The sequence below is a fragment of the Notamacropus eugenii genome, chromosome 7 (genome assembly GCF_028372415.1).
Source record: "Notamacropus eugenii isolate mMacEug1 chromosome 7, mMacEug1.pri_v2, whole genome shotgun sequence".
In the NCBI taxonomy this organism is placed as follows: domain Eukaryota; kingdom Metazoa; phylum Chordata; class Mammalia; order Diprotodontia; family Macropodidae; genus Notamacropus; species Notamacropus eugenii.
Genome location: NC_092878.1, coordinates 19,983,030 through 20,006,239, shown reverse-complemented (window position 1 = coordinate 20,006,239; position 23,210 = coordinate 19,983,030). Strand labels below are relative to the sequence as shown.

The window sequence follows — 23,210 nt, the reverse complement described above, 5'->3', positions numbered from 1 at the left end:
CTTTATGTTAATTCCCAAAAGCAATAAGTTAAGAATTCTTTAAAAGCAGCTAATGCCTCTTGGAATTTCTTTTAAATAATGACTCTGTTTAAAAACACTTCTGCCCATGTGTCATATTGTATGCTTTCCAGGGTGCAAAGGGTGAAAGGAGGATTATCTTTTTTAATACTTTTTAGAGGAATGGGTTCATTTTACTTCCTGTCTTCGGAGATTTTTCTCAAGAAAAGAAAAGGCATCATCTATATATTCCCACATAATCCATTGAAATTCCATTCATCACCTTTAAAATCTAGATCTTGATCCCATGTTTAATTTAGCCCCTGAGGTTAGCCATAGGTTATTTTCTCAATTGTACTGAATTTGAGTTATTCCTTTGCTTATAATACTTAGGCAAATTGTTGTGGCTTTCACCTATGGAGTAAGATATCAGAATATGCTCTTTCCTAAAGATAGCATATAGAATTTAAATTTTATATTTTTTTTTCACCTAGAATTCCTAAACCTTCATGAAAATTCTGCTCTGACAAGATATCCTGTCATGGTAATCCTTTGTTTTCAAAGGCTGTGTCACTGAGATGCAAACTCCCTAAGGTCTTACCAACAGTTCAATTAAATCCAACAAACATTTGTTAAATATCTGCTCTTTGGAATCTACTGGTTTAGGTAAAGTGATTACAAAGATGAAAAATATCATAGTCTCTACCCTGAAGTAACTATGATACAAGGTAGAATGTTCTGAGGACAATGTATAGATAAAGGCACAGCCCTAGGAAAATAAGGGGAAGGAGAGAGCCTTCCAGCTAGCAGAACTGCTTTTTGAACTGGGTCTTGGTATTGAAGGAAAAGAGATATATTATAATTAAAATTTACCCAGATTAAAAAAAATTAAAGATGTAAACAGTTGCTAAAATTTTCAAGTAAAATTTAAATGGATTACTGAAACATTTGAAAACTTAATTAAATCCATTTTATTAATGCCTTTTGCCTTTATATCACAGTTATTTCAGACATACACTCAGATTGAACCTCCCTTGTGACCAAGAAAACTAATTAAACAAAAATATTTATCACCCCTAACAGTGTAATACAATATTCTGTCCTAATAATCCCTGGCCTCTGTGCCATGATCAGGAAGGTATGCTTCATTGCCTGTTGGCCCTGAGAACTTCACTGCTTTTATACTTCCTCAGAATTTGCCTTCTCTTTTGTGATCTTTTAATTCACATTATTGTAGTTATGTATAGAGCCATGAAGAGCTTCATTGGACAGAGTGTGGGGTCTGAAGTCAGGAAGATCTGAGTTCAAATCAGGCTTCAGACACTTCCTAGCTGTGTGATCCTGGGCAAGTCCTTTTACCTTTTTTGCCTCCATTTCTCCATCTGTCAAATGAGCTAGAGAAGGAAATGGCAAACCGCTTTAGTATCTTTGCCAGGAAAATCCCAAATGGGTCACGGAGAGTCAGACACAAGTGAAACAATTGAACAACATTAAGTTGCATATATTTTTCTCACGTTTCTGGTTATTTTGCTCCGTATCTGTACAGTGGATGGAGCCGTGACCTTACAGTTGGGAATCCTTGGCCTCAGATATGTGACCCTGGGCAGATCGCTTAACATCTGTGAAATGAGTGGTTTGGACTCTGGGAAGGCTCTATATCTGTGATCCTGCGATACTGTGGATAAGTCCTATACCTGCACCTTAGAGCATGAAGAGATGGAGTGTTGTGTACAAGGAGCGACAGACCAAAGTGGCAGCATTCATCAGAAAACTTAGGGTAGAGTGAGATAATGGAGATTTTTATATGCTTTTAAAAAAAAAGAGTGTATATTTTATACTAGAGTTCAAAGGTACCCACCAAATCTTCCTGAGCAAAGACTGGCATAGCTTTGTCTTCTAGAAGTGCCGAATTCTTGTCAAATTTTTGTTTCCTGCTCCATAATTTTGTTTAGACTAAACATTCCCATGAAAACAGAGGTTAGGTCATATACATAAACCACTTGTAAATAGATTGAGCTCCAAAAATTTATTTGTACATACGTTGAACTGCTTTATTTGAAACAATTCCATTTCCAAGACCCTAAATTTTGAAACTGCCCTTTCTGACCACAACCACCTACTCATCCCTATACTATGCTCTCACTCCTCCTGAACCTGTTCAGAGAACCTCATGCTTTCCCCATATGTCCAGTAAATCAATCTCTTTCTGCCTGGATGCTCAGCCTCAATCCCAGGTCATCCATATCAACAATATTCTCTTTAATGTCCTAACTGCCCAGAATTTTCTCATTCCTTTGTCCTGCTACCTCGTCACTTTCCCCCAATTCCCCTCTCTGGTGTTCGCTATTCATCCTCTCAGATACTTTCTTTACCATTCTTCTGGGGCTTTTTCAGATGTTGTCGTTGTCCAGTTCAACTCTTTGTGACCTTGTTGACCATAGTCCACTAGACCTTCTATCCTCCTCTATCTCCCAAAGTGTCTCTGAGCATTAACATGTTATCTTGAAGTAAAGATAAATTTGTCTTTATTTTGCCGGTGTTTATATCTATTACATTTGTCTTGTCGCTATAAGTATCATTTCTATAATTATATCCAATGAAAGTAAGGAGAGGAATCATCCTTGCTTTACCTCATTTGTATTAGGAACATATTTAGTGTTTTTCCACTGCAAGAAATGCTAGCTCATGGTTTTAACTATTCCCCTTTCATCTTCCCCTCTTCCGTGTTTAAGCTTTTTATAGTTTTGAAATAAGTGAGAGCTATATTTTGTCAGAATTAAAATCATTGAAATATTGAGATTTAAATATGAAATATGGTTTTTATTATTATCTTTTTCCTAATGTTGAATAATCTTTGGGTTCCTGAAATGAATCCAACTTAGTGAATTATAAATTATTTTCTAGATATGTTACTGTTATCACTTTGAAGATTCTGTTTAAAGTGTTTGTGTCAGTAATCATTACTGAGATTGGTCTTCTCTCTTTTGTCTCTCCCTGGTTTGGGTATCAGCAACATAAAAGAAATATTGTAGAATGCTTTTTTTTTTATTTTTAGGAATATTTCATAGCATAAGAATTATTTATTTTTTAATGTTTGATATAATTCAGTTATAAAAACATGAGATTTGGTTTTGTTTTATTTCTTTTGGCAGCTCATTTCTAGTTTACTCATTTTCTTTGAGAACAGATTATTCTTATTTTTTTAATTTGAATGTTCCATTTCTTGTAGCTCTTTTGACGTCATCTTGTTATATCCTGGTCATTTGATTTTCCTCTTGTTTTTTCATCGTATTAGCCTAACAATTGATCCATTTTGTTAGTCTTTAGGGGAAAAAATTATTAGTTTGCCTTCTCAGTTTTTATTCCCAACTTCCTATGTTTTTTTCTCTAATTTTCATCCCCCTATACATAAGCGGTCAAATAAATAATTAAAGGTTATGAACAGTTTTCAAAATAGTAATTGAAAACTATAGACAACCATATGAAAAAATTCTCCAGATCACTAATAATAACTGAATTGAAATTCAAATCCAAACAACACTGAGGTTTCACCTCCCTCTCAGCAACTTGGCAGAGTTGACAAAGGAAGAGAACAGCCGATGTTGCAGGGGTTGTGATAAGAAAGGCCAGTAGTGCATCATTACTGAAACTGTAATTAATGCAATAATTTCAATAAGCAATTTGGAACTGTTGAAATAGTGTCTAAAATGTTCATCCTATTTCCCAGAGATTCCACCTCTAGGCATATACCCCAAATTAGTCATTGACAAAAAAAAAGACTCCAAATGCACCAGAATATTTATAGCAGCACCTTTGTGGTAACCAAGGACGGGGAATAAAACAGACACCCATTGATAGAGGAATGACCCAACAAATTGTGGCATTCAGAACAGAGTATTACTGTACTATAAGAAATGACAAATAGGGTTAATACAGAGAAGCATGGAAAGCCATGTGAACTGATGCAAAATGAAGTAAGTAGAGCCAAGAAAATAGTATACACAATGACGATGTTAATTTAAATGGAAAAAACTCCAATATAATAAAAATAGAATGTTTCCAATTTACAAAGAATAAATTTGGTCCTAAAGAAGATATGTGAGAATATACCTCCCACCACTCCTTTGCCGTAGGTAGAGAGAGGAGAAGGAAAGCTTGGTAGTGGTGGGAGGGAGAGCGGTACATGTCCACAGACGTGCAATGTTGCATGAAACAGATTTTTTTCTATGTGTTGATCAGTTTTGCTGATTTTTTTCTTTTCCTTTCTATGTATTGATCAGTTTTGCTGATTTTTTTCTTTTCCTTTCTATGTATTGATCAGTTTTGCTGATATTTTTCTTTTCCTTTCTTTCTTTTCTTTTAAAAAAAATATTTCTTAAAGGCGATAGAGCTCTGGGAGGGAAAATGTAGAAATGTAGAAAATATAAAAGACATCAATAAAAATGTTTAAAAAATAAATCTGAAAAAAAAACCTTACAATAATTGTTCTCATCTAGCTCAGAAATGGCCAGAAAGTCAACCAAAAACCCATATGCAGTAGGAAAGAGCCCCAGCCCGAAAAGCCAGCCTGGTTAAAGATAAAATAAGGTATAACCTTCCCAAAATAGGTCAGAATTACTACAGGAATACATAAAGTCCACAGCTTTCTGTACCAGGACGCAACAAGATAAGAGGGCCTATACAAGGAAGACCTAGTATAGCTGGGATCACACTTCACTAAGTGATGACAACAGGAAGTTGGGAGCCAAATGCAGCCAGACTAGGAGAGAAACATCCAGACATGATCTCCTGTGGTCCTGAAGTGCATGCAGCACTTTAACTCCTTGGGATCCGAGGAGTCCTGAAGCCTGCCAGCATTCTGCAGGCAGATGCAGCAGATTCAAACAAGGCCCAACCACTTTTCCCAAAAGATCAGCTTGGCTTTGAAGCAAAGCCTCTATTCATTCACTAAGGCTGGAGATACAAGTAAAACAGAAGAAAGTGTAGGCTATAACAAAGAAATATTATGAACCTAGAATCACCCAAGGACCCAAACCAAAAGAAGAAAATAATTCCACGGCAATCAGATTTTTCGGTATATCAACCAAACCCAGTGGGAAATCTATGAGGAAATCCTAGTCTAGGTAGCTACAGAATGTACGGCAGCTAGGTGGTACAGTGGGTAGAGGGCTGGGCCTTGAGTCAGGAAGAGTCACCTTGAGTTAAAATCTGGCCTCAAACATTTATTAGTTTGTGTGACCCTGGGCAAGTCACTTTGCCCTGTTTGCCTCAGTTTCCTCAACTGTAAAATGAGCTGAAGGAAATGACAAATTATTTCAGTATCTTTGCCAGGAAAACCCCAAAGGGGGTCACAGAGAGTTGGATACAACTGAAAAAATGACTGGAATAGAACGTGTAAAATATTTGATAGTTCACCTACCAAGATATACACAAGAACCAGAGGAATACAACTACAAACCTTCCTTATAGAAATAAAAGACTGTCCTAAATAATTGGAAGGATATCAATTCTTAATGATTAGTCTATAAAAGATGATTATATTGCCTAATTAATTTACTTGTTCAGTGCTATGTAAATCATAAATATAGTTACCAAAAGATTATTTTATAGACCTAGAGGAAAAAAAATAACAGCATTCAACTGGAGGAACAAAAGGTTGAGAATCTCTAGGGAGACAATGGGAAAAAAGTGAAAGAGGAAGTTTAGAGATACCAGAACCCAAACTATAACTTATAACAATAATCATCAATACTGTTTTGTACTGCTTCAAAATACAGAGAAGTTGATCCACGTAATAGATTAGGTACACCACCTCCAGAGGGAAACAAACATAGTAGCCTTGCGTTCAATAAGCCCAAAGACTCCAATTACTGGAGTGAAGATTATTTGACAAAAACTACTGGGAGAACTGCAAAGAAATCTGGCAAAAATTACTTTGGACCAATATCTCACACAGTATGCCACAAAATGCTCCAAAATGGACACATATATAGAGATATAAAAGGTTATTTGATAAACAATTCAGAACAAAGAAAGATATGTCTTTTACATTGGATAAGGGAGATAAGAATTCATGACCAAATAAGGGAAGTCACAGAAAATTAAATGGACAATAAATAAAATGGATGGTTTCTATTATATAAAATGGACAAGTTTCTACAGAAAGAAATCAATGCAGTTAAAATTAGAACAACTTAGAAAACTTTGACGAGCCGAAGTTTTCAGAGAAGGGCAACTGGAGTGGTTAAAGTCTCTAAAGACATGCCATATGAGAGTTAATTGAATATTCTGAGATTGTTCACCATAGAGAAGAGAAAAATGATTGGGGACATGATGGTAATCTTGAAGAATTTGAAGGGGCCCTTAGAATGATAATTAGATTCATTTTGCTTGGCCTCAGAAGTAGAAATGGAAAAAATTATTAAAATTGGAAAAGAGCAGATGTAGGTATGACAGCACAAAACTAAAAGACATTTAGAACTATTCATAATGGAATGGGCTGCTGAAGTCATTCAGATTTTGATGAACGATAAGTTGTCATGAATAATGTAAATAGATCATAGATAGAAAGCTGGAAAAGTTCTCCAACACCACTTAGTTCAACCCCTTATTTTTCAGAGGGTGAAACTGAGGACTGGGTAGGTTAAGGGACTTCCCCAAGGCTCTAATTGTAATTGAGCCCAGGTAGTCTTATTCCAGAGCCAGTGCAGTGGTCTTCTTCTCTGCCTACTGGGAATTTCTTTTAGGTTGAACTTTAGCCTCCATGTTCCTTTTTCTTATTTCCTTCTACTTGTACTGCCACTTCTTATTTTCCTTTGCTGGATCATTCATGACCTACCCTTCAACTAAGAGTAAGCCACCACAAAGTTCTGCCCTTTCTCTTCTCTCTCTCACTCTCTTTTTTTGTGAACTCTTTCATTCCCATGGTTCACTTGTCCTCTCTATGCAGATGACTCCTAGATCCAACTCTAGCCCTTCTTCTTAGTTACATTACCATTTATCTATTGGACGTTACCAACTGGATGTACCATAAGCATCTCAAATTTAACAGGCACAAGAACAATTCATTATCTTTCTTCTCAAACCTACCCCTTTTCTTAATTTTTTTTATTTCTGTTAAAGATGTCACCATCCTTCCAGAGGGTGGAATAGTACTGCACAAGAATTTAGAACAACTAGTCCAGTTTTGCTAGGACTTAAAGGGTCCAAAAGGGGATCGGCATAAAACATGGCTGGAAAGGTAGCTTGGAGTCACATCAGGCTGTCAGTGTCAGGCTAAAGCACTTTTGCTTATTCAGGAAGCCATGGAGAGTCACTGAATGTTTTTGAGCAGAAAAATGATTTCATAGCTATGCTTTAGGAAGATTATCTTTGCAATTATGTAAAGAATGGAGTAAAGAGGGAGAGATTATTGGCAGTTTATGGGATAATACGGGAGATTAAGCAAGAAGTAAGGAGAGTCTGTTCTAGGTTATGATAGTGTGAATGAAGAGACATGCCAAAGTAAAAATCAACAAGATAGGCAACTCATTGAAAATTGGGGATTCAGATGAAAACAAGGGAAAAATCCAAGATATTTTTCTGGCTCTGCTTGGTCAAGGATGGTGGTATCATCAACTGAAATGGGAAGCTGTCATGAGGACAAATGTAATGCAGAAGATTATGAGTTCAGTTTTGGATATGTTGAATTCAGGATGTCCAGCAGGTAGTTGAAGAGGAGGGACTTGCAGAGAGGCTGTGCCTAGATATATGGATTTGGGAGTCAACTGCTTCAGGTAATAGTTGAAGTTCTAGAAGTAGATAAGATCACCAAAGGAGAGAATATAAAGAGATATGATAAAAAAAAGTCCTTGAGAACATCCAGCTTTAGGGGATCAGAGCAACTGATCAACAAAACTGGATAAAAAGGAGCCATCAAGACAGGTAGAAGGAAAACTGGAACAGTAGCTAATGAAGTAGAGTGTCAAAATGGAGGCACCTCAGTTTCTTCATATCTAAAATGAAGAGGGTGGACTCTCCTGCCTCTGAGATCCTTCCAGCAGTAGACCTGTGATCCTATAAACTAAGTTTGAAGAAGGTATTCACTGCAAGGTGGGCCACCAGGTAGCAGTTGCTCGTTAAAGCCATCTAATAAGACATGGTTAGGTTTTTATGAGCATTAGTTCCCTCCCCACTGAAATCAACAGTCCTTCCAAATACTGAAGTATTCTGTAGGCTTGACTGAGAGCCTCCCAGGTTTTCATTTTGCTCATTCATTTCCATTTCTTAACCTGTTTTTCCCTATGACTCTTCTTCTTAGAGTGGAAGCTGTGCATACAGTCTCACTGACAGGCTTTCAGTTGTTGATAGGACCAGCTAGACTAAAACATAAGATCCTCCCATCCAGCCAAGATTGAACATATTGCATTTACAGCGCTCTTCCTCCCTGGCAGTCTTAGAGGGAAGACTATAGCTGAACTTCAGCGCTTGGATTCACCGCATGACAGCATGTTGTGCAAGAGGAAATAGCACCAAGAACGAGAATCATGGTAATAAAAAAAGAAAGCAAAGAGCATCAGCAATAATTGTTAGTTCAAAAAGTAGAAATATGTCCCAATAACATATGCTTCCATAGTTTTCATTGAGTGCTTTCTTTGACTGAGCCAAAGCACCAGAGACGTGCTTTCAGGCATCATGGTTTGGAAGAACCTTACTTTATATACATCCAGCTTAGCATAAACAGATCTTTCTATCTCTTGACTTACTGGCAGCAGAGAACTTGCAAAGCCCTCCCTCCAGCAGTCCTAACCTCTCCATTTGCTTCTTTTGCTAAGCCCGTTCAACTGAGAATGTCTCTCAAATTAGAACATGGCATTAGATTTAAATTGTATGCCTGAAATACCCTTGCCCCCACAGCTTCCAGTATTGGTAGCATTTCTGTAGAACCACTCAGCTTCTGTTTATAAGAAAAAGAAATTTTGAGTTTAAGCTTCAGTGAACTATGTGTGACTCTGATGTTTACAGAAAATCTGATCCTAATGACCTGATATTGAAGATGAATTATTTTTTCCTCTGGGAGGGTGATTATATATATATATATATATATATATATATATATATATATATATATATATATATATATATATATATATATATATATATATAAAACTTCTTGATATTCCATTTTCTCTATAATAGTAGCTCACATGTTTATGATGCCTTAAAGAGTTTTCCTTGCAACAGTCCTATGAGGTAAGTTGTACCAGTAGAAGTATCCCAAGTTTTCAGATAAGTCATTCTATGAGCATTTATTAAACCCTCATTAAGTGCCAGGAACTGTGCTAAATGCTGAGGATACAAAGAAAGGCAGAAATGTGGACCCGGTGCTCAAGGAGTTCACATTCTAAAGCTCACGTTCACAAGCTCCCAGAGGTTACTCTATGGCAACCCTAAGTCTTCTTTCTGACTCCAATCCTAGCCCTGCCCAGAAGTCACCGAGAAGAATTAATCCTTTCACCCCACGCCCACACACCCACTCAGGGGCCCCATTGTCCTGACTAGTACTTGTCTTGGTTGCCCATTACATCCAAATCTTCACCTCCTGGCTGTCCCATCTCCTTTCCATTTGCCACACTATCCTCAAACTAGTTCTAGAATTACGATCAGACTAGTCTTGTACTTGTTCCTTGAAAAGTTACATCTCCTTATAAATCACCATTCCCTTATATATCACCATCTCCTAAACAAAATATCCCTTTCCAGCTACCACTAAGCAGCTAAGTGGTGCAATGGCTAGGACACTGGGTTAGGAATTAGGACAAAATGAATTCAAATCCAACCTCAGGCACTTTTGAGCTGTATGACCCTGAGCAAGTCATTCTTTCCACTTCAATTTCCTCAAATGGGAAATGGGAAAAATAATAGCCCCTACTTCTCAGAGTTATTGTGAGGCTCAAATGAGATATTTGCAGGAGCTTAGCTCAGTGTCTGGCACATAGGAAGTGCTTAATAAATGCTTGTTTCTTTCTTTTCTTTATATATGTTAACTTATTTGATCTTCACAACAACCCTGGGAGTAGGTACTATCACTTTACTCATTTTACAGATAAGGAAACTGAGGCACAGAAAGATTAAGTGACTGGTCTGCCCACAGGAAAAGTGGCATCTCACTTTCAAAGTCAGCCAAATTCTTTTCACGTATTTACATGATAAAAGACATATAATGCCTCTTATGTGGTCTCATCACTTTTCTGCAGTTATATACTCCACAGGCCAAAGTCCCAGTAGAGAAAATATTTCTCAGAGAAGCAGATCCTGGTGTACCATTCAGAAATTCAGTTGGGCAAAATGAATCCTGATCAGCATTACAGAATTTAAAACATATAAGTAATTTCTAGGTGTGTGAACCAAAGCCACTAATGCCCACCTGACAACTTGAACGAATACAGAAATACCAAATCAAAGTAGAAATATAGAGCCTTCTGGTTAATAGTATTTCTTTTCCTGTAAATTACTAGTGATTTTTCATGGTTATTATGGTTGTTTCATAATTAGTAGATTTATACATTATGCATGAATCCAACAAGAACTAAATTCCTACTAAGTGCAAGACCTGATGCTAGATGCTAGAACTACAAAATTAAGCCCAAGACCCTAAAACTCATGAAGTTTATAATCACACATAGAAATAGAATAAATTGCAATACCAAGCCACTGCTACTATTGACTTAGTTACAATGAACAATATTTCATTGTGGAATCTTTCTACCACATTCTTTGGCTATTATTTGAGACTGTATTTATGTCCCTAGCACATTAGTGCAGTGCCTGGATGGCGTATATGAAATTCTGAATAATTACTTATCGATTATGGATTGAATGGAAAACTCAGCAAAGAGAAACCCGGTGGACAACTTCTTTAAATATGCCAGACCTTGCTTATGATAACTCACATTTTAACAGCACTTTAAAGTTTTTAAAACACTCCCTTCATATCCCCTTGGAGTAGCTAGTACAAATATTATTTTCCCCCCATTGAAAAACAGACTTCTGAAGGGTTAAATGACTCGCCAGTGGTCATCCAGCTAGTGTCTGAAGCAGGATTCAGACCCAGCCAGGTCTCCTCACAATATTTTATCCACAATGTCATGCTACTTCTCTCTGTTTTCATTTGGAGCCTCATATAAAGCTAAGTCAAGGACCTGTTATTTTGTCTGTGTGGAAGGAAGGATGGATAAGGGAATTGCCTCCTCTGAGACTGATCACAACTTGTCTATAATATCGTACATATATTTTGAGAGTAGCCTGAGGCTCAGAGGGGTTAAGTGACTTGCCTTGCCCATGGTTACTTGGCTAATAAGGGTCAGGGGTGTGATTTGCATCCAGGTTTTCCTGACTCTAAGTGTCTGTCCAATACCCTGTTATTCTATAAAGCTAAATGGAATTTCAAAATAATAATCTGTTTCTAAAAACATTTGGAGAAATGCATTTGTTGAACTAATTAATACATGATAGGTAGAGGTCCCAGTCTGTGATTTTTATCAATGTTGGGCATTCCTAGTATGGAAACGCTTTACACTGAAACAGATCAGCAATTCATGAGTAATTTATGGTTGTGCAGAGGCCTAGACCTGAAACACAGAGATTAAGTGACTTGCTTATGGTCACACAATTAATATGCGTATCAAATATAAAACCTGAGCTCAATTCTTGCAGACGCCCAAGGCCAGCCTTCAAACTACTGTTCTGCAATTGATGTCTTTCTCTTAAGCTAAATGAAATTTGTAAACTAATTATGTATATTTAAAAGAAAAAAATAGATTTAGAGAAATGCATTTGTTGTATAAATTACCAATGAGATATAATATGAGTTTTTTATATTCTTCCTAATATGCTTCCCTGCCACCACCTCAGGGCCTTTCTGCTTTGAGGTATTAGGAGAATTTAGGATTGGGACAATAAAATTCAGAACTTTGGCACTTTGAGAACTGTAACTTAGGCTATCAAAACTCTCACTGATTTGAATTGACAGCTTTCAAATGAAGTATCATCTTGTGTTTTTCTTTTCTTCAGTTCTTTTTAGTGACAGTGTCATAGAATTATGATGGTTTTATGAGTGGTTCTGTTAGCTCATTCATCAGAGTAATCAATAGGGGGAAAATCAGCCATATGGGTTGTAGTCCATTTGTATTGGATAGGACAGATGGCATTATTGATAGATGGAAATATTCCAAATATTTATTTATAATGAAATTAAAGTTGCTCTGGATCCTGAATTTTATTAATTTAATGTCTACATTTAACCGGCAATTTGGTTAGCATGGATCCATTCTGATCATATATATGAGTGAATTAAAGCTTCAGTTATCTTTGTGTGATCAAATAAAGTGATTATTTCAGTGATGGGTGGTTCACATTTTAGCCATGAATCAGAATGTCAGAGCTGAAGGGAACCTCAGAGTCCAACTCTCTCATTTTACAGTTAAGAAAGCAAAAGCTACCACAAGTTATTAAGGCAGAAAACCAGAATCTCTTCCATTATATCATTGTTATTTGCTTTATTCTTGGACAATTGACATCTTAAATACTTTAAAACTCACTGGGAGCAGAGAGATGGTTATTTAAGGTTCTAGGTAAGAAGAACAGGAACCTCTGTTCCAATTTCCGCCCTCACTTCTCATTGTTCTGTCCCAACACCAGTCTCAAAAGGCCAAAGGATCAATTCTAGCCATAATGATGACTTATGACTTATTAAACTGATTATGAGAAGTAAAGGTTTTAGTGTTTTCTTGGCCCTGATTATGGCCCTTTGTCCCATTGAGAATGGGAGCAGGAATATGGACCTCCAGTGTTCTTGTTTAGCTGATGACAAAGTAAGCAATGTCCATGGTTCAAGGCCCATTCAAAGCCAGAAATCCATGAGGTAGATTCTAGGAGTTAGGTCAAAATATACAACTTCAGGAACAATCTGTGGGAGATATATTGGAGAGAGGAGTGTAGAGTAGGATCAGGAAAGCAATAGGGAGGGAATATCTAGACCCAAAATGTAGTCACTAAAGAAACCATATCACCTAAAGAGGAAGTCCCTAGTAGGCTGCTCCAGGGATCCACCCTTGACCCTATATACTTTGTTCAGTGTTTTGAATAAAGGCACTTTCCCTTAATTTTTTCTCTTTTTTCCTTTGCCCTAACACTCTTAACCTTATCCATGAGGATGTTGTATATCTGCCATCATCACCACCCCTACCTCCACTAAAATGTACCTTGAGGGTAGAGACTCTTCCATTTTTGCCTATATTTTTTCATCTATATTTGGTCAGCAGGTAATATAGGGCCTTGCACAAAGAAGGGAAGGAGAAAAGTAGGCTTTCTCTTACAAAATCTTCTTCACAAAAGGAATCAGCCTAAAGACAGGAGCTTACCTTTACTGCCAAATGGCCCTTCTAACCACATCTTAATTCACCCCCACCCTTCACCTTAATTAATGACATCATAGTTATGAACTTGGAACCACATTAAGTGATTCTGATCAAGATGGATCACATTTGGGAATCCATGTGATCAACATTATATCAATGCTTCTAAGAACCGGAGATCTCAGTCAGTTTGAGCCCACCTCTCTGAAAAATCTCAGCGTATGTCAAATTTCAACAAAAGCTATTAAAATTTAATTAAGAATTTGTTCTCAAAGATCTCCATCATGGTGTGTGCTAATATTGCATATGATATAAGCAGGAATTCAGAACAGATTATCCATGTGATTTGCTACCAAAATTAGCTGTTAGCACATTTTTGTAGGGATCAGAAGACAGATTAATTAAAATATAAAGACAGTGTGGTGGAGTGAAGACAGTGCTGGACTTGAGATCTGGTGAGACAAGTTCAAGTCCTACCCTTTGCACTGACTAACTCTATGACATCAGAAATTTACTGAAACTCTCTCAGTCTCAATTTCCTCATCTGTAAATAAGGATGATAAAACTTGTTTTGCTAAAGTGCCAGGATTATTATGAGGATCAAATAAAATAACATTTAAATGCTTTACACCCTTTAAGCACTCAGTAAATGCCAGCTATTGTGACATCAAATATTCTTCTTATAAAACTTTTGTTTCCCTCATTAATAGCTCATCAAACACCTTCTCTGTTCCTAATACTTCACCAGATGCCATAGAGCATATGGTCTTTTCCCACAGAGAGCTTCCAATTTAATTTGAGAAGCAAAGTGAATTTTTTTGAGGACGAAAACCATATTATATTCCTTCAAAGGCCTAAAGCAAAGTAGAAAGTAAATGTATGTTAATGAGGGTGATGTTGAAGATAAAGAATTGATGGACAAGATTAAAAATGTAACCATATGCCAATACTTCTTCATAATAGCTGACAAATATACCCGCATTCACACACACACATATATATACATATATGTGTATATATGTATATATATATCGCATTTTCATATGTTGCCCCATTTTATTCTCCCAACAATCCTAGAAGGCAGGTACTACAAGTACTGTTATTCCCACTGTACAGATGAAGATAGTGAGGCCAGAGAAGTTAGGACTTGCTGGTAGATGCATATCTCTCGGGCTGAATTCAAACCTACTTCTTTCCTGACTCCAATTTACCACACTGCCTCTGAGTGAGATGGTTTTAAGGCTAAAGTGTTTGAGATCAGATCAAAATAGGAAGAGGCAACTAGATGGCTTACTGAATACAGCATAGGGCCTCAAGTCAGGAAGACCCAAGTTCTAATCCCACCTCTGACACTTCCTAGCTCTGTGACTTCAGGCAAGTTGCTTAAAACCCTGTTTTCCTTCCTAGAGAAGAAAATGGCAAACCACTCCAGTATCTTTGCCAAGAAAACCCCATTTCCTTCTCTAGCTTGTTTGACAGATGAGGAAACTGCGGCAAACAGGACAAAGTGACTTGCCCAGATCACACAGCTAGTAAGTGTCTGAAGTCCAATCTGAACTTAGCCCTAGCACTAGCCCCGGCACTCTATCCACTCCTCCACATAGCTGCCAAAGGACCGTTTCACTTCCTGCCATTCGGAGTACTCCATTTCTCTGGGCCTTAGTCTCCTTGACCTTAAAAATAATTACAAATGCCACATCTATGATCTTGTGAATTTCTCTCCCGTTTCCATTTAAAAATTCCGCTTTATTGAAAGAAATACTTGTTTCTTGCATAAACTGCAGCCCATTTGTACCTGTCTGACCACAGTTAAAAAAAGAAAGTCATCCTAAAGAGACCTTACAAATGTTCCAGAAAGGTCATATCATTTTCTAGTAATCCAGATAACTGACATTTATCTAGGAATTTGTGTACATGATCTCCTTTGATCCTGACAGCAGCCTTGTGAGGTTAGGTGCTACAGATACTGTTCTTACTTCTCAGATGAGGAAACTGAGGTATAGAGATCAGAGTGACGCTAACAAGTGTGAAAGGCAGGATCCACACGTAGGTTTCTCCTGATTCCAGGTCCACTGCTCCCTACTGCCTTCCTGTTTTTAACTATATTTTGATCCTTGAAAAAAAGCATTAAAATAATTAAGTTCACAAATGACATGGATAGTTTCTAATGAATCCAACTATACACACACACACACACACACACACACACACACACACACATATATGTGGTAAAAATTTTAATAGGAGAAATTAATGTTGTGCACTTCTACCATTGTACAATTCAACCATGTTACAGGCCCCATTGTGTCTTTTCTTTATGCAACAAAATACTTCAGCTGTAGAAAACAGTAGCTAGCTAGCTTTATTAAGGGCAGTGAACATTACATAAAGATCTCAGAACTGAATTAGATTGTGAAAATTACCCAGACACATTTAAAATTAATGGTTCATTTGAGAATGAGATTTTTAGCTATACCCTGTCAGAGTTTTACCCTATCAGCTTTGTTATCCAGAGTCGGTAGATATAGGGACGAATCGTATATTCCTGAAGTCAGAGTTTAAAAAAAAAAGACAATGAAGCTGTTCTAACTCAGAAAATAAGTCGCCTAAATTGAATTTGCCAACAGAATATTTTTTTAAGCCCTCGACCGTCTGAGGTTGACATGAATTCTCAGAAGATATGTTAGTATGTTAAACTGAAGAGCCAACTGCCTCTGGGGAAGTAGTGTTTTTTCGGTCACAGTTTTAGCCCATGTAGCTGACCATCTAACTACCTTCTCTAAAGTTGTCATGATCTGATAAGGGCGAAATGTGGCAACTCTTTTAAATAAATGAGTTATTTTATTAAATCAATTTCATTCCAGACATTTTTTTTCAAGCCACCTACTACTTGTTAGCAATCTTAGTTTGTCAAGGAGAGCTGATACCAATTGATCGTCCTGGGAAATAAAGAAATAAATTTTGGCATAATAAGGTATTTTATAAGCTGAGGTTGTTGAACAAAAGGAGCCCTGTCAGCTACAGTGACATTTAAGCTCAGGAAAGATTGATGTTTGCCAAATGTAAAAGCAGACAGAGAAAAATATGTTTTCAAGCTTAGGGGAGTGCCAACAATGAAGGGTAAAATAAATAAGAAGTAAGGCCCACAATATTGTTGTACCTTGTCAAGGATATGCTAATTGAAACCAGGCCTTTAAGAAAAAGGGGGGATTCTGAGATTTCCAAAAAAGACTAGTCAGAAGATGACATATTTTCTAAAGTGCATTTTCAAGTCACACAGTGATAGCTGACATTAGCAAAAACTCTGCCATTAAATTAGCCCAAAAATATGCCCTTAGATTACATTGTCAAATGATCTCCTACAGATTAATTAATGTAATTGGCCATGTAACCAAGAGAAAAAGCTAATATTTTGAGAAATATCGACATGAACTCCATGTGGCCCCATCGTAAATTCAATACTTAGAAAAATGCATGTTTCTGTTTATTTTTTTCTGTCCCATCAGGTTTATGACATTTATTTTGCTGTATGTTGTGTTTTGAATGTGCCCTGATTTGAAGTATTAAAATAGATCTCTCTTACGGCCTATGCTAAGACCATGCGGTGCATTCCAATAACTAGGTAGCAGCGGCTTTTCATCGTGTGGCTGCTATGTTTCATTTCCCCAGGGTTAGGATTAAACAGAGTTTTTGTATTCATCTGAAGCAGTTTTAATGAGAATACTTAACATGGGTCAAGTGTAGGGTAGTGGAATTCTGGAAGTGCTTAGAAATATTTTGCCTTCTTTAACACTGATCCATAGTGGAATAGGAAAAAAAAATAACATCTGGCGTTTGTTTGGTTTTTTATTTGAAGTTGGAAGGTGCATTGTGTTTTTTGTAAATCTAATGAAATCTGTTTTATTAATATATTTTAAGAAGAAAATAGTTGAGCAGGAGCACCAAACTGTTGGCAAATGAGTATATCTAAACCGAATGGTTATAAATTTGTTATGCAGGTGCGTACTGTATACTTAACAATACCTGCATTGAATTCATGCTGGAGAGGCATTAGTCCTTTTAAATATTGAAGTGAAGCTGGATGTGGTGACAATTCTTTAATCCTGCTACTAGGGAAGCTAAGATTTACTTAAGCTTAGTTCTGAACTGGACTGCTGTCTGTACTTGGTCAGGGTGGGGAGGGGTTAACAGAGTGGGGAAGGACAACCAGGCTGCCTACGGAGGGTTAAATGGGCACCTGACTGAAGCAGAGCAGGTCAGAGCTCCCCTGGCAATCAGTAGTGGGACCAGGGCCCCTTGGTATCACTTCCTTCCTGGGTTTCCTAGATAAACAGACAGAGTTGAAAGCATTGCTTCAATACTTCAGCGAATCTGTTATCTCCTCCAGCGATGCAGATCACAACCCATTGATACCTTTTTGCCCTCAATAATTCTCATCCATGTTTTCCTACAGATCTCTTCAACATCCTGGATCTAAAGCAGAGGTCTGTTTGACCATGTCATTCATCTGCTCAGACACTTCCATTGACTTTCAGTTGCTTCTCAAATCAAATTTAAGCATTTTTGACATTTAAAGCCCTTCTGAATATGGTTTCTCTCTACTTTTCTAGGTTTGTGACACATCACTGCTCTTCAGTAACTCTCTGTTCCAGCCAGTGTGACCTCAGTGCTTTTTCTTATATGTCTTCTCTCTCCTTGCCTGTGGGTACAGGTTGTCTCCTGTCCCTGGATGCCAGTCCTTCCTCAGCTCCCCCTCTGATATCCCTTAACTTCTTCAAGACTCATCTCCTGCATGATCCCTTTCCTGATCCCTCCCCACTCAGCTGCTAGTGCCTCCCTAGTGCAAAATTACTTGGATTTATATATTTATGTATTTCTTGTGTTTACTTGTATATGCGTGTGGTGTTTCCCCCAATCGAATATAAACATCTTAATGACTTTCATTTTGCTTTCTTATACCTCGTTGTTCAACCATTTTTCAGTCATCCCTAATTTGGTGTTTACTTGATAGTTTGCCATTTTCTTCTCTAGGTCATTTTGCAGTTGAGGAGGCTGAGATAAACAAGGTTAAGTGACTTGCCCAGGGTCACAAGCTAGTACGCGTCAGAGGCCAGATCTGAACTCACAAAGATGAATCATCTTGACTAGGCCTAACTACCCTAGGTACCCCCAGTATCTAGTATACTGTCTGGAACATAGCAGGTACTTAATAAATGGGAATTAACTGATAAATCATTTAAAGGCTTCCTCTGCACTTTTTAAAGCATTATCCTAATATTGATCTGGCATATGAGTTGTCGATCTCTTACCCGACCCTGTCATTACATGACTCACCTACCTCATTTACCAATCATACCTTTCCTAAACTGTATACTTCATAATACTTCTTGTGCCGAGGTCATTATTTTAAAATATACTGTAGCTTATGTACACCGCCATGCATCTCTCCATTGTCATTTGAATAATCTGCAAGAGTCTTTAGCGATTGTCATGTTTCAATATGTATAGCCATCAGAAGACTATTTGTGTTGAAAAGATGGATTTTGATATTAAAGTAAATGTTTTAAATTGTTTAAAGCCCTGAATAATTTCATTTTATTCTGCCTTCTCTCTCATTTAGATTCAGTCATGAGCTCTTATCATACTTAACATATACGTTAATCGTAGCTATATGTTCTGATATACTATCCACACAAAAAGCCTTTCTCATCCATTTGGTTTGTTCTGTGTGGATTATGAAGCCAGTCTCTTTCGAATAATCATGAACCTCATGGAGGAAGCCTTTACTATTGTTGAGGTGAATGTAATCAACACAATGTTGGCTAAAAACAGGTGTATCCAGGGCACCTGACCAGCTCTAGGAAATGTCTTTTCCATTGAACCCAAAACAGGATATCCTCCATAACAGTGGGGAACACCTTTGGAGAACATATCTCTGCAGAGTAGAACAGATTTTTTTTCTATAGTTTCTTTTATTAAGGAATCTTAAATGCCCTTAGTAAGAAATTCTTTGTTGAACAGCAACATTTAAACATTTTGATCTTCCAAGTAGAAGAATACTTTTGTAATCAGCAAAAAATAAGCACCATGAAACTCTTGATTCTCTGGGCTGAAACTTGTAGTCAGTTGAGGGACTACATATTTGACCTGCTGTAGAAAAATCTTTTCTACCTGTTCCTTTATATTTTTATCACAGATGTAACTTGCTAGTTCTGTACAGTCTCCTCATAAGGACTTATAAACATGAGAAAATAGGTATGTGGGTCAGTAGTTGTTTATGCCCTCACAGTTGTCCTTTGGGGCTAGCAGTATTTCCTGGATTTTTTTCCCTCATTCTTTTGGTGTTATTCTCTCCCTTGGATATCTTGTAAGGAAAATATGAGACACCGTGGCATAAAAGATAAAGTTGTGGACTAGAAGTCAAGAAGTACTAGATTCAAGTCCTATGCTAACATATACTGGCTTTGGGACCATAAGCCAGTCACTTAAACTCTCAGTGCCCTAGGGAGCAAGTAACTACAAATCTGAAAAAAAGAACAGACCAGGATCAACATTTCCTAAACCAATGAAATTACAAGTTCAGTTTCTATCCCTTTTATTATTTTCAAATGATCCATCACTACTTTCAAAATTGTGTCATAATACAAATAAACTCTGTGTGCAGTTGGTCAAGTCCATTCAAGTTTCCAGATTTTGCTTTGTCAATGCCATCTCTGCTTTCTCATAGAGCATAACAGGGTCTGAGATACTGAGTCCAAATATGGTGACTCCACTGACACTGATGATGAATATAGATTTTTAGAGAAATGCTGATGTATCAATGCCATTTTCCATCAATTGATTATCTTCCTGTCAGTTTCATCTGTGAAAAACTTTGGGACAATTTGGCTTGCCTGGGTGTTTTGATTAATGTCCAGAATACCCACAGACTTGTTTTCACATCTACTCTTTTACAATGTGATACTGCTTGTTTCCATCTCCTGTGCCCTAAAAACAGTTTGTCAAGGCTCTGTGATTTGGGCAGTGTGGGAAAACCCTCCATAAAGGCAAGTTTCATCCCGTGCCTTATTTAATAGATAAGTTTTAGAAAGTTGTCTGAAGCCCAGAGAGTTGATTTACCCCAGGTCACATAGCTGATATTCATCTGAGATAGGATTAGAATTCAGGCCCTCTGGCTCCAGAACCAGTGACACAAAAATAAAAAAATGTTAAAAGGTAGAGATTTAGATGCCATTATTAATAAAAGATTAGAGCAAAATAAAACATTACAAAGTGTTAGAAATGGATCTATACAAGCCTCTTGATTTTTACAGATAAGGAAACTGAGACCCAGAAAGTGTTGGGGTTTTTTTACATTTGAACTTGAAGAGAGAGGTTACATACTATTTGTAAATCTAATGAAATATATAGGATTTAAAGCAGACTGTTTTTCAGCAAGATTCCAAATCTTTGTATTTAAATATTCTTGCACCAAAACCAAACTGTAAAATATAATGCATTTTATCTGAGTATCTATATAGAATTATTGCTATAACTTAGAAAACATAAGCCTAAAATTATTTTTCTTTATTATTCCTATAATGAAAAATAGAAAGGAAAAATAGAAACCTCTTTTTGGCCAAAAACATGGTAAAGAACCTGAGCCTTGCAGCCACAGCAGATTTTTCCAGACTCTCTTTCCCCTAAGCAGTCTTTTTATTTTAGCACCATAAGTGATTTTCCATCTTTCTCACTGAAGTGCTCAGGTATATTAACACCATTCTCCCTCTCAGGACATTGTTGGCTGGATAAAAGCCAAAAGGAAATAAAGGATTTCTCTGTCCTGAGTATTTATGAGTATCTCCTATTGCGTTTTAAAAAAAATCCTAGGTTGGATCAGCCTCTGGGTGGATACTTGCATGTCATTGTATGGACAGTTCCTGAAAGGCAGCCTTGAGGTTGTATTATATTTGATAAGATCTCATTATATTTGGCTCCTTTATAGAATAGAGAATGCAAAGCTCCACTAAAATACACTGAGTTCTAAGTGATACTCAGATATTACTCGGATCTAAGGAATATCCAATTATTGCTTGGAGGTAGACCTCTCTTAGAAGCTCTTTGAATATCTGTTAGACAAGAGAATGAACTGATATAACACTATCTAAGATAATTTCATATTGCTGCCCTATAAGTCAGTATTTTTAAGTTGAGTACATTCTAGAATATGAGCTCTCCATGGTAGTACTCTTAAATCCCTCAATTAGGAGCCTAGTCCTCCTACTAGAATGAGAAGAAAGCTCTTCCTCCCACTTACTAAGGAGGCCTAATGTTTAGATAATTTTGCTATGATAATGGAGAAATCTGCATAGTATCCACTATCCCAAACCTTCCCAGTTCCGTCAGAAGTGGGTATTAATGTAGTTATATATCAGTGTACTAAATACGTCATGCCGCATTCTGGAGGTCTGTTCTTGATGTTGATCCTTCAGATGCATCTCATTTTAAAAAATAAACAACTGAGAAAAATTTCAGAACTCTGATCCACCCATTGATCAACCAGGATTCCAACAGAACAGTGATGAAAAATGTTACCCACCTGACAGAGAAATATTGGACTGAATACGCAGAATGAGGCACACATTTTTGGACAGGGCAGATGTGGGAATTTGTTTTGTTTGACTGCATATATTTGTCACAAGGGGAAAAAAAGTAGCCGCTACATTCTATAGAATAACTGTCTGTAGCAGCAAGCACCCTGACACATCTAGGATGACCTGCTAGCACAGGTTCTTAGATCTGCTTTTCTAAAGAAAGCAACTTAAAAGGGGTTAACAATCTTCTTTAATTACATACACCAATGGAGGAAATACAAGCAGAGACATAAAGACCAACAGACAGGGCTTCTGTCTGACCCTAAGCAATAGGTATATCACAGATCAACAGACAGATCCAACTGTCTGACATTGCATTCATACATAGTTAACAGACAGGGGCTCCTTAACAGCTATCCAGCATGTCCTCTTGTCTGGCCAAATCACAGGAACACTCTTGAAAAAAAGAGTGAGCCGCAAAGCATGACATCACCTCAGAGTATGTAGAGAGCCAGAAGGTATCACAACCCGCACCTTCAGTGCCTAATTAGCAAAAGGTGTGAAAACCTTCAAATTAGCAAACTTCCCCATAAGCAAGCTTTCCCTTTAAACAAGTTCCTCTGCACGTGGGCTCCTCCTGAAGCCTTTAATGGGCAGGGAAGATCTTTAATTCACATTAACATTACAATAACTTCTCGAAATAAGTTTTCTTCTGAAACAAGGAAAAAGATTGTAAGGGCTCATCAGTTTCTAAGAATATCTGTGACAGAACGCTTCTTCCAAATGAGTTGGAAAAGTTTGCAGCTTGGCAAATGAGTTGGTTTGATTCCGAAGTACATATCATGTTCCTTGGGTTTTCATAAAAGTATGACTTTTCTTCTTTCAAAAGGAAGACTTTCCTTTCTTCTCCAGAAATAGTTTCCTAAAATCAAAACAAATTGGTCAGTGATTGTGACCTAGGAGAATTTTTTTAACTCCAGTCTTCAGCTTCCTCATCTATAAAACTGGGACAAGTTGGAAAAGAGTAAGACTATTTCTGTTCTACTCTAAAAATTCTTTGAGTCTATGGATCATACTTACCCCCATACCTCAGAGTGACTGGGAAGTCTATATGAATCAGTTCTCCAGTTCCTTCCTTCTGCAGTCTCTTCTCTCATTACTAAAGTTACTTCCCTTGTGTGAAGTAAGAACTTGAAAATATAACTATGCCCTTGCTCCAACTGTGCATCATGAGGCAGTGTGGGAT

At 37.2% G+C, this 23,210-nt stretch overlaps 1 protein-coding gene across 5 annotated transcripts in view; it reads left to right on the top strand.

Annotated features, from left to right (window-relative positions):
* Positions 1-23,210, top strand: part of DPH6 (diphthamine biosynthesis 6) — a 479,427-nt gene that overhangs the window by 372,637 nt on the left and 83,580 nt on the right. The window contains exon 14 of one of the 5 annotated variants that reach the window (XM_072623001.1): positions 492-2,743. The exons of the other annotated variants lie outside the window; for them this stretch is intronic. Coding sequence (XP_072479102.1) covers positions 492-500 — 9 coding nt within the window. The 3' untranslated portion in view covers positions 501-2,743. Of the gene's footprint in view, positions 1-491; positions 2,744-23,210 lie in introns of those variants that run through there. 5 annotated transcript variants of the gene reach the window in all.